At 37.9% G+C, this 14,134-nt stretch overlaps 1 protein-coding gene across 1 annotated transcript in view; it reads right to left on the minus strand.

Annotated features, from left to right (window-relative positions):
* LOC115919082 (sodium/potassium/calcium exchanger 3-like) overlaps positions 1 to 8,911 on the minus strand; it is a 33,618-nt gene extending 24,707 nt beyond the window's left edge. The window contains exon 1 of the mRNA XM_030999337.1: positions 8,714 to 8,911. Coding sequence (XP_030855197.1) covers positions 8,714 to 8,777 — 64 coding nt within the window. The 5' untranslated portion in view covers positions 8,778 to 8,911. The remainder of the gene's footprint in view (positions 1 to 8,713) is intronic.
* Positions 8,912 to 14,134: the final 5,223 nt, after the last annotated feature.

The following is a 14,134-nucleotide window of genomic DNA, read 5'->3' on the forward strand; positions in this document are numbered from 1 at the left end:
GATTGGCGGGAAAGGAGTGAGTTACTTAATTTTAATAAATCATTGACTCGGACGTCCGCTCTCTTGATAAAAAGAAAAAATGAAAATTGTTCCTTCACAAAACATAAATGGACATAGAGATGAAGAATTAAGGTTTAAGGTTAAATTATACTACATATTGAGGCAATGTATCCTATCCGACAAGGTAGTCTGTTCTCTTATTATAGATTTATCATTGTCAATAAATTCACAGGGATGTCCTTGAGCAGATCGAGTATGCTTCGCTTGATTGACTGGCTTTTGCGATCTTTGATGCGACCACTACAGCGTGACGAATGGCCGAGATGAACACAGTCTGATAGAATCTTGTTCATGCCAATTAAGCTTGGTTTAACCTGACGGCATCCTCTATCGCTTCTATACATAAGGGAATGTTCACACAGCCAGCAGAGATCATTCATGTTGTACACAACTCTTTTAAATGAAATGTTTTGCTACTGCTAAAAATGCTATTAGAATTAGAAGATACACGAACATTATGATCGACCACGTCAACCAAAGGAGATTATGATGGGTTTCTATCTTCTTCTATGGCCTTATGGGAGTGGGAAAGAATAGCCCGACCTACATTTGAATAGGTTCGACTGATTACCTAGAAATTTGTGATAACATTGGCATATTTATGATGTGATATGGTCACAGATGTGATGCTATATGTACGTTATCGTATCGCAAATAGTAGTATCATGGAAGAAAATTGTTTGATTGGTGAAGGTCGAGAAAATCATGCTCAATCAAACAGTAAATCCGGGTTATCAGCAAGGACTACTCGATAATTTATCTACTGCACGCGAGAATATTCCTAACTAGAGATTTGAGGTGTGAATCTCACAGTTGCATCAATTCTCCTTCTCATTTTATTACCTTGGTCTGGCATGGAAGCCACAAATAAATGTAAGTCTAATCAGCACCTCGAGCGACACTGTAAAATGTTTATGCTTCTCCTTTTAGCTGACAGCCGCTACTTTGCTGAGAGTAGAATGGTTTGAGTAATATCAAGATATAAAGAAAATAATAATGGCTCTTAATAAATCCAATCCAATCCAAAAAATATTTGATATAACGCCTTTTCTTGTTGTTACAAAGCGCTGTATACACACCGCTCCACAATGTAATAAAAAGACAGTTTTCCCATAATATATTGACATTTAAATCATAAACATGTTTAAGTGGTTTAAACAAACCTGAAACCACCTACAAATATCTGAACTGAGAAGATGTGTGCGTAGGAGAAGGAGCGTGCACATCAGATGTGCGTGAGCAAATGTACGTGAGAAAATATGCGTACCGATATGGACAGTAATTAGGAACTGTCATAGTACCTCTCTTTCAGTTTCACATTCTCCACTATTCTCCCCCCCCCTGGTGGGTTGTTATGTCAATTGTACTTAAAAATGAAAGAGAGTATACGGAGTTATTATAAAGACACAGTAAAATATATCCGTTTCTCGCCGGTTTATTATTTGTTTTACAGTGAGATACGGAAACAAATATATCCTGTTGATTTGCATTGAAAGTTTTATCGTTTTATAATTATGTAACATTGGTTGTGTAAGAGTCATGAGATCAATTTTCATTCCCTCTCGTGGCATATATTATTCCATGACCAGAATACCTTCCAAGTTCGCATGTCTTTTTTTAAAGAAAATCATTAGCATCAACTATGCAGTTACGAGACCAAGCACGGAGGCGGAATATGCATTGTTGCATACCGAATCAGTTTACAATTATCTCTTTCTCTTAAACCGCTCCGCGTGAGGTATAATGATCAGGAGAATAGACAAAAACAAACCATTTCTTTCTTCCCACGAACAAACTCGAAATGTCATCTCAAATGAGACGGCAAGCTCACTCCATTTTACCATCCTCAAGGCTTATGGAACTACGGGCAATAGTACAAATTCGATTTATTACAGCAATTTTGCGGCGCTATTTGCAGCTCCTCGTATAGCTACTGACAATGTAATCTTTCAACATTATTCTTAATTGCTATCCACAAAGGGGTGAAATCTCATTTTGCATGTTTTTATAACAAACGCAAGACACTTGGGCACCACTCTTCACAACTCAGTGGTATGTCCTTCAAATTATTTTAGTGGAAACTTGTAGGGTAGCTATAATTATATATAAAGTCAATTAAAACGAGTCTTGAATAAAATATACATGAATTTCATTCATGAAGGGCGTTTTTTTATACTCATTACACAACTAAGTTCTTAAGTCGAAATGGACTAAAATAGAATAATGCATTGAAATTCAAGAAGAACACAATTGCATGTTTTCTGATAGAAGTGCTCAAAGTGTTGAGAAGGAAATTCCTTTCATAAACACTAACTATACACCAAATAAGTATCTATTTGAATTAAATGGCTAAGCCGAAATGACAATAACAAATGAATTAAACACTATGCACTAACCACAACATTACAGTTTGATATGAAGCAAAATGAACTGCGCCACAAAAAAACTGATACGGAAGCTACCTACTCAAAATAGTCCCCAGGAAGATGACGGTCACGTGACTATTTGTACCGATTGTATGCAATGTCACGACCATACGCATCCAGGGCAGTGCTAGCCCCCCGCGATCATGCGCAGTGCATTTCTCACTTAGTACTCTTGGCGCTATAACCCTTAGAGAAGAAAGCGAATGATGGAATGAGTAATAATAGCTAGTTCACTGCCTGCAATCAGTAGGTCCATGCTATAATTTACTTACAATCCAAAGACCATCTATCGTACATTTTAGAGGATTCCTTCTTCATTGCAATTTAAATGCAGCAGACCCTTTTAATTCAATTTTATTGCTCGAACGCACCGCCTCTATTATTATGCTACGTTTAAAACATACGGAATCTCTTATCAGACAAAATATCAAAGATTCTAGAAAGAGCAAAATGGCGGAGTGTACCATTATTCAAAAAATGCCAAGGCCTATATGAAATATTCTCTAAAGAAATTTTCGATATTGTGTACCCACATTATATTTTAAAAACCTTACCGCGTCTTGTGTAGTTCTTACTAATAAATGAAATATCTCCTGAACTTTATTTTACTTCTGGACCAGTAGATATTCATCACGATGGAAACGTAGTATTAATCGAGGTGACTGTCCCGTGTGTGAGACCGGATGTATCTCATCCTAACATCAGACAGAAGAGGGATGGAGTGGCGTCAGTAGAAAGGGAGGTTGCTTAAATCTTCAGTCGAATTTCCTATCAGATAGTTTAGAATTGTAATTGGTAAATGTCTTTTCTTGTCCTTATCGGTAATCTGGATCACCGTTCATTTTTCTTTTACATTGTTTTGACAGGATTAATTGATAACTGAAGTTTGCATGGCATAGTTATCGGCAAATGTGTTCGGCACTTATCCCCGTACCCTTTCCCGTACCCATCCCCGCCCCTCTTTTCAAATTATTTTCTAACGGCACTCGTGCGTTAACCGTTAATTACAATATAACTCCTCAGACAATACTTATTTCCTCTGATCCACTGAAGACCTATTGCAGCTATAATTCTTAGAAAAGTCGGGGAACAAAAGCGATCACCATTTCCGCTCAGCCCATGCAGGAAGGCGTTGGTAGCTCGTAAACTTTGTCTCGCGAGTAATAAGTACATGGCGTGATGCCATCCCACTTTACACAACCTCAAAACGAGATGCCCATAGATATGTCAGAGCCCTAGGTATTGGTAAGAATATCTTTTAATTTGGGTCAATGTTTTGATAGCCAGATACGATTATATCTATTGGATAGCCTCAAAGGGAAAAGTGCTCAGAAAGAAAGAGGAAGCTAATGTAAGAATGTTACCAAGTGAGAGAAGCACGAAGAAAATACATAGGACAAAGAGAAAGAGAGAGAGAGAGAGAGAGAGAGAGAGAGAGAGAGAGAGAGAGAAAGGAAAAGCTTGTTGAGTTAATATTATTATCGATATCAAATTTAGCATGTTTAGACTATGCCCTTCAATGAACTAAACGGGATTATTCTCATCACACAGATTAACAAATTATGAGCCATTGTATAGACTTTTGATCAATTATTGAGGAAAACATTTAAATACAATTTCACACATTATAACCGTGAATACATTGTGCATGCTTGGTTTTATTTTTATTTCGGGATTAATATTCCACGAATGAAACGGCTACTTAAATATAGCTGTGCAGAGAATTGTTATTATTAATGTGTACATGTACGTAAGCAGTGAGGGTTTATTCTGGGTACGACAAGATAACATCCATTTGATTTGGAGTCCTGTCTAGACATGAATACGTGAATAGTTTTCAATATCTTGATTATATATGAAGCGAATGATGTTTGAGTTTTCAAAACTATAAATTCCTTAAGCCCAACTCCTCATTTACGGTAACAACAAGTGCATATTATCATCTTAACACTGGCAACAATATTGAAGCATATGCATCGAACGGCAAAATAGGAATATAATGGTGATAAATAACACTACATTAGGAATACTAAAAATCTTGTTCAGTAGCAGGATATCAAATAGGTCTATACAAAATATGAAAAGCAAAAATAAACAGGTTTATGGAGAATTAGAAATGTATGAAAATAAAATAAGTAAATAAATACAAAATTGCATCAAAAGACGGGTAAGGATTACAAAAAACTAAACAAAGGACTTACATCCGAAGAAGGATATTTTCAAATGATTAGATTAATGCTTTGCAAGTGATTTTTTTTTAGAGCATTACTATTGGATTCTTTGAGACAAATGCAGCAGAATCATTTCTTTCTGTTCGTAAACAAGTACCCAATGGTAGTGTGTGGTTAATAATTCAATCTCTTGGCAACATCCCATTCTATCTTTAGCTTTTGACAGAAATTTCAAAACAAACGCTTGTTATAGAATCAGGACCTACGGCTTTAAATACAGTGTTTTCTTTTAAATATAAATATAGGATCCACGTTTAACTGTTTAGAAAGAGTTCTAGCAATCAGTTTACACGCCGCAAGCCTAGACGAATATTCCCTTACCCTCGTTCTCGACTGCATTAAATTTAGCCGACATTCATGACAATTTGAATCGTCCTTGCTCAGCCGAAAAATCACAACCGTAGGCGGTCGTATTAAGTGAATTTTAAAAGTCCTCTTCTTTTTTTCCAAGAATTGGTTTGCTCTTGGGTGAATATGCAACAGTTGATTACGATTCCAGCAAATATCTTGACTCTACATGCCCCACGAGCACATGGAAGCAAGCAGGCAACGATCATTTGGCTTACTGTCAGCCACTTTTTAGACAGGTACATTATGAATCAGATGACCAAACGATAAAGAACGGGAAAAAGTTAAAGTAAAGAGGGACATTAACTTGGAACTCTTTTCTGAAACGTCCGTCACACCGATGAGACTGAAATTAGAAGTTACATACCTCAAATGGTTAAAGATTGATCGATTTGGAGTCGGTTTGGTGGTGTGACGGAGGTATCACCTATACTTCATTGACTAGCAATAGCATCCCAAAAAGCCTCCGCATAATTCATGCTCAGTTCTAATATTGGAGGGCTTTAAACTGTTACGATGTAGCAGAGTAACTTTCTTTTAAAAAACCCACACAAATAGGTATGGGACAGGCACAACTGTCAGAGGACACACATTATTCAAGATATTCATGTTGCCGTTTACTCTTGAGCATTATTCTTTGATAATACACAATTATTGGTCCTGTTCATTCAAAACAATATCATGACGACTCTTTATCCTCTCGATTTTGCTGCTTTGTTTGTGATAATTTTTTGTTTGTTAATGATCGTTGATGAAAGTAAATATGAGTGGCATGCTGGATGACAGGTAAATAAAGGGAAGGGTGAAATGACTATTAACATGCTGACCAATGAAAACTAACCTACTTGTGAAGACAGAGAGGAGAAGAGAAATAGAGAGATGACAGGAAGACCGACGTATAAACAAAGAAAGAAATGTGAGAATGTTTGAAAGAAACGAACGTGCAATACATGGTGGTACATGTAGTAGTAGTAGTAGAAGAGAAGGAACATAATTATCATCCATTGATGAAAAACGGGGGGGGGGGGGGGGGGGGGGGGAGGGGGTGAGTAGGGGAGGAGGGAGGAAAATAGAATGACAACAATGACGTCGTCTTAACTGTCTTATCCATCAAAACTTGCTTGTCTGCTAAAACATTTCATGGACTCTACTTTGCTCTTGTCAACTTCACGGAGAGAAGTAGGAAAAAAGCAATATTACTAATCTTTCAATCCAATTCTATTCTTCTACATTTACCATTATGTATTACTACCCTCGTATTTCGTTGCATACTTCATGAGCTGTATCCCTAGGACTCTCTTCTTTGTTCAGCTCACATCACGTGACCTTGCTGGTAGCGTTGCGTTCACGTGCAAATGATTGATGCTCGAGTTTATCCAGGGATGATGCCTTAAAGATTCATTTCAAGGGATTGCTTTTCTTTGAAGAAGCAATACACACACGGAGCTTCGAATAATAAACGATACTGCAATTAATAAAGGCTTAGTTCGGAGATACACCGCCAAGATGGAACATACATGTTCGTACTGTAACCAAGTAAGATACATCAAAAGGCAGTGTGGTACACTGACGACGGATTATAAATTCTTTTAGAATGTAGCGAAATTTACAGCGAGCTTTAAATGATACATAAATGTTAATGGAATCGGTAAACAACAATCTGACAAAAGCTGCATTTACACTGCCAGCAAAATTTGTCGATTTTCTCATATCCCGGTGTTTCGTTGGTAGCTGCATAGCATTGTTGGCTTTAATCAATTCCCCACCAATCTTTCCCTTTAAAGTCATTCTTCGTCATTTTTCCAATGATTACTAGCATATTCAAAAGTATACACTCATACATATCAATAATACCGCCTTCATCTCAACTACATTAGTCTGAATTGCTGTATCTCCCAGCTTCATCATTAACTTCTGGCATACAACACGCAAAAATGCATTTCAGTATCCCTGGATATGTACATTAGAGAAAGATAATATCATTTTCCTTTCTGCTTAAATGAATTTTGTGTAATACCTAATCGCAACTACCACTTTTTCTCCCTTCACATCCCTTGACAATTAACTCGCCCATGTTCTTTACTCATCATCTAATAACTCTCCCTTCTTGTACCATCTTTGGTATACCTAAATTTCCTACTCAAAATCTATCTCTTATCTCTCTGTACCGCCTTCTTCATATCTATCCTTCTCTTTCATCGATCCCCAGAGACATTCATCTCTTAGGAAACGCGACTCAGAGAAAACACAGTTTTGTGTGGCATTGTTTGCAATGGCTTGCCCCCTATGGTCTTGCACCTTCTTTTATTCTGTTTGCGCAGGGTAATGGCGGCCATATCAGATTACAGGTGAACGGTGGCCTGAACTTTTCTTTGCTCGTCTCTCGAAGATATGAACATACCGGATCTACATCTAACAATTTTAAGTGTTGTGTCATACCGAGCTACGCCGGTGTACTATTGTCACAAAATATGTTATGCAGCTAAATCCGACAATATTGGCTTGTGGAGGAGGCCTACATGGAATAAATGGAGCTTATGATCCCGCGTAAGGTGGAAAGGACATATATCGACTGAGAGTAAAGAAAGGAAGAATAATCCCCACAAATGGTCATTGACAAGAGATATCATGAATGGCATGAAAACATGCATAGTTTCAAGAACGACAGTTGAAATAAAAGGAGCCTTAGGATAGAGTGTGCGAATGAGTTAATGTGTCAGAGAGAGACATTTAGATAAGGATCTACACTGGGTGGGTAGACAAAGAGTTTGGGTGACAGAGAGAGAGAGATATAGAGATTGAGATGCGAAAGTGAGAGAGACCAAAAAACAAAAACAAGAGGAAGATAACAGGGAGAGAGAGAGAGAGAGAGAGAGGGAGGGGAGGGAGTTATGTACATTAAATAAAATATATATTTGCCAACATTTACACACTTCTACTCCTTCCATTACTCCTAGCAAACCATCATTAATTTTGAAATGTGATAACGAGTGCGCAATCATGTGACATTGAAGCTTTACGGTTCCGGAGGGAGAGAAAATAAAGATGACCCGATAATAATACACCATCCTCGGGCATCCGGCTAGGGAGATGCCATGAAATGTTAAAGGTTCACCCTAACAACTCGCTAAAACCCTGGCATCTGTATCAATATCGCTAACCCTTGTCTTCTTCACCCGCGTTTCGAGAAGGGCTCGTAATCAACGAGATTTTACTCCGCCAATATTTCAGTTTCCTGCTTCGGCTGTATGCACCTGCTTTGGCACGAACGTGTGAGTTATGTATTTATGAAGCTATACCTTCCTCGTCTGTATCCCATGGCTCGGTATTGTTTAACTTGGTTTAACAAACCGTGTATAATGAAAAGTAATAAACCATCTACGCCACCACTACCATGATTACACATGAATACGTTGTGCCAAATATCTTATTTTTCTTCTTTAACGATATACATGACGCCCTCCATTTTCGTCTGCTTTCGTCGACCTCCCTCTCCCTCTCTTACTCTTTCTTCAACTCCCCCTCTCTCTTTACATATTCGATTGAATCCTAATTGTATTAACGGAATCCGCAACCGCCACATTTGACGACATCGAAGCCTTCTTCTATACTATAGATTTAAAGCAAAATAAATAAATGAGGGCTTACTTGAAGGGGTACAATTCATCTCCACTTCGTGTACGCCGCTGGTAAAATCCGTAAAATAGTCCATGCCTGGACTTGATGTCTCAGCAAGCAAACGTCGTCGTAACTGACCGAGTTCTCCACCACCGGCTCCGACATCGTCGTAGATCTTGTGCTCATTGTTGGCTGCGAAGTCCGCTCCAGCATGATGCCTCTGACCACCAACTGTAATGAAGAATAAGGTAGGAATCATGGGTGAGTTTTACAAATATTTTGTTAATAAGTGTCATCTCTGGTTAACTTCTTAAGCAATTGACCAATCATAGTTATGGCTGACAATATGCTTGTGTACAACGTACAAGACCAAGAGTGCCGAATTTCTAATCTCCAACATTAAAGGCTCCAACTTTGAAAAAACACTCATCGCTTTTATACACATATCCTCTTTATGAATACTTAAGGTTTCTGATAAAGGACCCAATCTTTTCTGAAATTTAGCCTTATTTTTATATTTAGTCTTATTGCAGTTCCTACTACATTCATATTATCAGAAAATCCATTCAAATCCCATCAATAATTTATGATTATGGAAATATATCTAATAGTATCCATTATGATAGCGATTTTGTTCTTTCCCTATGTCTTATAAAGAAAGACGAATCAAGTCTCCTAAACAAGAATTAGAATTCCCAAAAATTAAAATATACATGTACATATAAGAATATAGTCCTGCGGCGGTTGTCAAAAATAGACAAGTTAGTGAAGAAGAAATGGTAAAACAACCGTAGGAGATACAAAAATCATTAGCATCTACTAGAATCACATATAGAACAGAGTTAAGTTAAAAATAGATAGACATAGAGGAAATAAACACTTGAGACGAAAAAATAAAACTCTAAAAATATCTTAGGAATGTTTTTCCCGACATATCACTTCTATCTATCTTTTTCTGGACAAACTGGTAGGTTATGAATGTTACGTCAATGCCCATGGCTACAAGTAACGGACACCTAAAATGAGACTGCTTTTACATAAATTACCAGCTAATTTTTGGGACTGGATTGTCAAATGCAAATGAAATTGTTGTCTCCTCAGATTCAAGGGCAAAACAAAAAATGCTTTCTGTTGTCCGTTGGCTACTTCTCCGATAAAAGAGAGCAACATTTCTGAAAAATTGCGCGATGCAGGTGCACAAACGCGCTACATGAGCAAAGCATTAGTTATTCCCCTGTTTTCAGCAACTCAAGGCAGGGAAAATCGAAGTAGTCAATCGATATCAGGCCAATCTCCTTCCATTAAATGTTTTCCACTGTGTCGCGTTCTCGAGGCTGAACGGACGGCAGTGCAGTCATGCTGAAAACATGAGCTCAGGAAAAGGAAAGGTCCAACCAAGGGTATTTACACGTGATTTGCGGGTAGCTTGGTCCTTCAAACGGGGGCAAGTTCGGTGAAAAGGAAAGGTAGCTTATCCATTTGACATTGACGGAACTTGTCTGTCATAGCATGACATGTCAGAATCCTCAGTTTGTAATTGAATATATTTTCACCATGAGTCGACAATATTTAATTTACCTGGTTAAAAGAGGATATTAACCTAAAAGTTATGTCTAATCAGTGGAACAAATATAATGGTAAAAGCTGCAATGTCCCTACGCGAATAGAGTAAGAAGTACACGATACCACATTGGAAAGCTAATTTCATGTCCTAGATCTGGGAATTATCTAGGTCGATCTCCCACCTGATGAATTATTGATTGAAGGAAATATAGATTAGTATTCACATTGGGACCTTCAACTCAAATATCTTTACGGTGTTTCCTGCCCATGCGAATAACCTGAACGCGTCGAGGACACACCTCTTCCCTGGGACGCTACATGGTATTGCAGAGGTGACAATAAAACAGTGCGCTAGGTATTTAAATTTTCATCCATTTCTCTCACTTCAGTTGAAATACGACCTTCTCACTTGTAAAGTTGTCGGCCCTAATATACGGCAAGAACATACCTGTAGACTATGCTTTATCCCTTTAAAAAGTTACCGAGTTTTTGACTGATGAGTAGGAGTGCCTTGGAATGTATTCTCTCCGATTACGGGTTTGAGTAAGGGTAGAGAGGGGGGGGGGAGAGAGAGAGAAGGAGAAAGAGTTTGAGATGGTAGGAAAAGAAGAAGAAGAAGAAGAGCGAGAGAGAGAGAAAGAGAACACTTCAAACTATTCAATTCCAACTTAGTAGTATCCTGAGAATCACTGCAGAGACATGGTCAGGGTGTGTTTCCAGGAACACTGCATTAAGCGCGCCAAAACCCCTCATATTCCATGGCGTGAAGCATAAATTATACACACAAGACATTTAGTTAAGTGAAATACTAAGAAACTAAGATTGATCGGCGTTTAACACAGTAACTGTATAGGTGATAACAATGTGATGTACTTCTGTGATTCGAATTACGCGTTTTCATTGATCACTACTCAAAATCAGAATTAAGGGAGTGGGAGTCTAGGGAACACATTCAGCCTCTGCCCCCTTTTAACCAATGAAGCAAACTTAAATACACAAAAGTAATATGTGTCCCTTCTCAAAATTCCCCCCAAAAGGCACATAATAATTGAAATAGCCTTTTTCTTCCTGTAAAGTTTCTTCTTCAAAATATTATTGTACCCTTCTCTTCTTACAAAACCCGGACCCGCCCCTCCGTTAATGAGGACAGATGCATTGTGGTAGAGCCTGGCTAAAGAAATAAAATCATGCATGTATTATGAGTATTTCGTAGAATGTAACACTATATTTCCGCCGGCAATCCGTGATATTAATCAAACGACCATAAAAACCCACCGCAGGAGGCCTCTTCATAACCTTCTGCCTACTGGTTCATGCAGCGTGTCATATTGTCTTTGTTTTCCTTGATCATTTTTTTTGTGTTCGACGGGAGAGGCCACATGGTCATACAACAATCACTTTAGTAAATTATATGCATCACAGTCACAGTAGGGGGTAACGACCTATGACTTGAAGCATATCATGCATGAAATGTAGTGTGACATCATACCACAGGAGCAAAGGGAAGGGAAAACGAGGGTTTCCCCCTTATTTTCACTTTTTGTTTTGTATTCTTATATAAAATCTAAAATCACAGGGGATTAGAAAGACAAGAAGTTATTTAGTTTTAAGCACTAGATATAATATTTCGCCTTAAGACGAAACCCGTCCTTAAGGCGTATTGAGTTGGCTTTCTGAATAGCTTCTTCAAAGGACTGTCTACCCAAGATGTGAAACTAGTCAAATCTGCATTTAAAAAACAAAACAAACTTCTTATTCATTGCGAGATCTTGTTCCTCCGGCTTAATTTAGTGCACAGGAAATAGTGCCACCTAATTGTGGCTAACATGTTAGACCCACAAAAGGATCTGAAAAAAATGTGATAACATTTCTCATTTGAGATTTCGAAGAGCATGTAGAGAACGTGAGAACCTTTTATTTATTTTTCATTTGCCTGCAAGTTTGTCCAAATTTATCATACTTATTTAGGCGTACCTACAACAGGGTTTTGAGGAGCGACTGGTCGTTTCTTGAGCTAAATCTGATAAATAGAAAGGACTACTTATGCACTCAGGAGAGACATATTCTCGATTATTCATACTTCTAAGAAGATGACACGAACAAAATTACATCCTTTCAAAATGTAGGATAGGAACGTCTAAAATCATCAAGCACGCTGTTTCACTAAAAAACATGTTACGGCACCATTGCTATTCATCAATCTTTACACCACAAAAAAAAAAAAACACGAAACAAGCATCCAATGAAGTTTTTTATGGAACCTTACTAACGTTGATATAATCGTTTGAAACTCGAAGGTCTTTGAATGCAGTATCATTATCTAGACCTATAGGTATACACAATTGAAGTGGAAGGCCCCATCCTATCTCTTAACCCCCTTCCATTACCTCCCTATCGACTAGGACACCCTTCATGATTGATGTGTATGTCAGACCTTGTCAGGAAGTGAAATGCCGAGAGTATAGGAGCGAGTTTAGAGTCACCGATCTGCTCAGCAAGATATCAATTTATTCAGAGTTAAATGGGCCAGCATTCTACAACAACACACAAGACGAGAAACATACAGAATGGATCTTATACTAATACTCTTGATACATACAGCTTCTTCACCATAATTCGGCCGACAATTCCGTCCTACTCTATCAACTAAAATGATTAAACTAGATCTGGTAAACATTTACCATCTTATTTTATCTATTCTTATACTCCATGTTATGTATTCTTACTACTCATCTTTTATGTCGTCTTTATGGTCAATAGACTTCAAGTTGGCACATTTATTGAAAACAAACTTTACAACATGACTTACTTTCAGTATGACTTACATCACAAGATTATTTAAATAGACTTTTAAAACACCTTTCGTAAACTGGCGCTGATACTTAAATCTTCGTCACACTTTGCCACAGCATATTTCAATTATTCGAATAATCTACACAAAATAGCGTAAATCACTCTCGACCTCCAATTACCACGCGACATCCGATTCCGTGTCGTTCGATCGGACATGTCAGCGAGCTCGGTAGTATGCCATCGGCTCTAACTGACTTCCCCATTGATCGCAAGGTTTCCGCCATTTTGGGTCTTAAAGATGCCTTCAGACACCAATCAACATGTCGAACCCTACACGGGACAAAAACTGTCGGAGACGGGTCAGTCGGAATGCCTTCCAAGAACAGTGAACTTATGTCAGAGTATAAGACATTGAAATGAACAAACAGCGATCAATCGCGCCGCCATTTTGTTTTTTTTTATATGTCAACGGACACTAATCAACCATTTGCTTGTTTCCGCTCCTAGGACTATAGGTCAGTTAGACCTGCGGTGAAATGTATATTCATGATTTCACGCTGCACTCACAGGGGTATTTTCCAAGGATGAAAACAAGAACCTTTTAATTGCAGATGACTGATCCAAACAGTTCATTGCAAGAGGGCATCTAACAAAGACTATACAGTCAGAAGCCATGTATTCATGGTTGCAAGACAAAGTTTGACATTTAAAAGTTATCAAGCATTTCTTCATTCACTTTCTTTGATGAATGAATAATATGCACGAATACTTTAATTGTGGAAAGTCCATTATGTATCGGCGGGTACAATTATGTATTAATTTATTTCAAACAAATTTTTGTTGGATCGACTGCTGACTTTATGATCCACCAGAGAGATGGAGTTTACAGTCTAATGAAAAGGTGATTTCAATTTTCGTGACCATCAAACTTAGCCTACGTTTATATCTTATGAAGACGAGAGCATATTTCTACAGAAAAAATACACAATAAAGAAAGTCAGGCACGTGATTATTTTGTCTTGTAGTACCTTAACTTTGTAAGGGGCTCCCCGTAGATTGAAGCAGAAGAGTTAAGTAATGGATTTTCGCGCCTTT

This window comes from Strongylocentrotus purpuratus, unplaced genomic scaffold (genome assembly GCF_000002235.5).
Source record: "Strongylocentrotus purpuratus isolate Spur 01 unplaced genomic scaffold, Spur_5.0 spur5_scaffold_5, whole genome shotgun sequence".
Classification (NCBI taxonomy): Eukaryota; Metazoa; Echinodermata; class Echinoidea; order Camarodonta; family Strongylocentrotidae; genus Strongylocentrotus; species Strongylocentrotus purpuratus.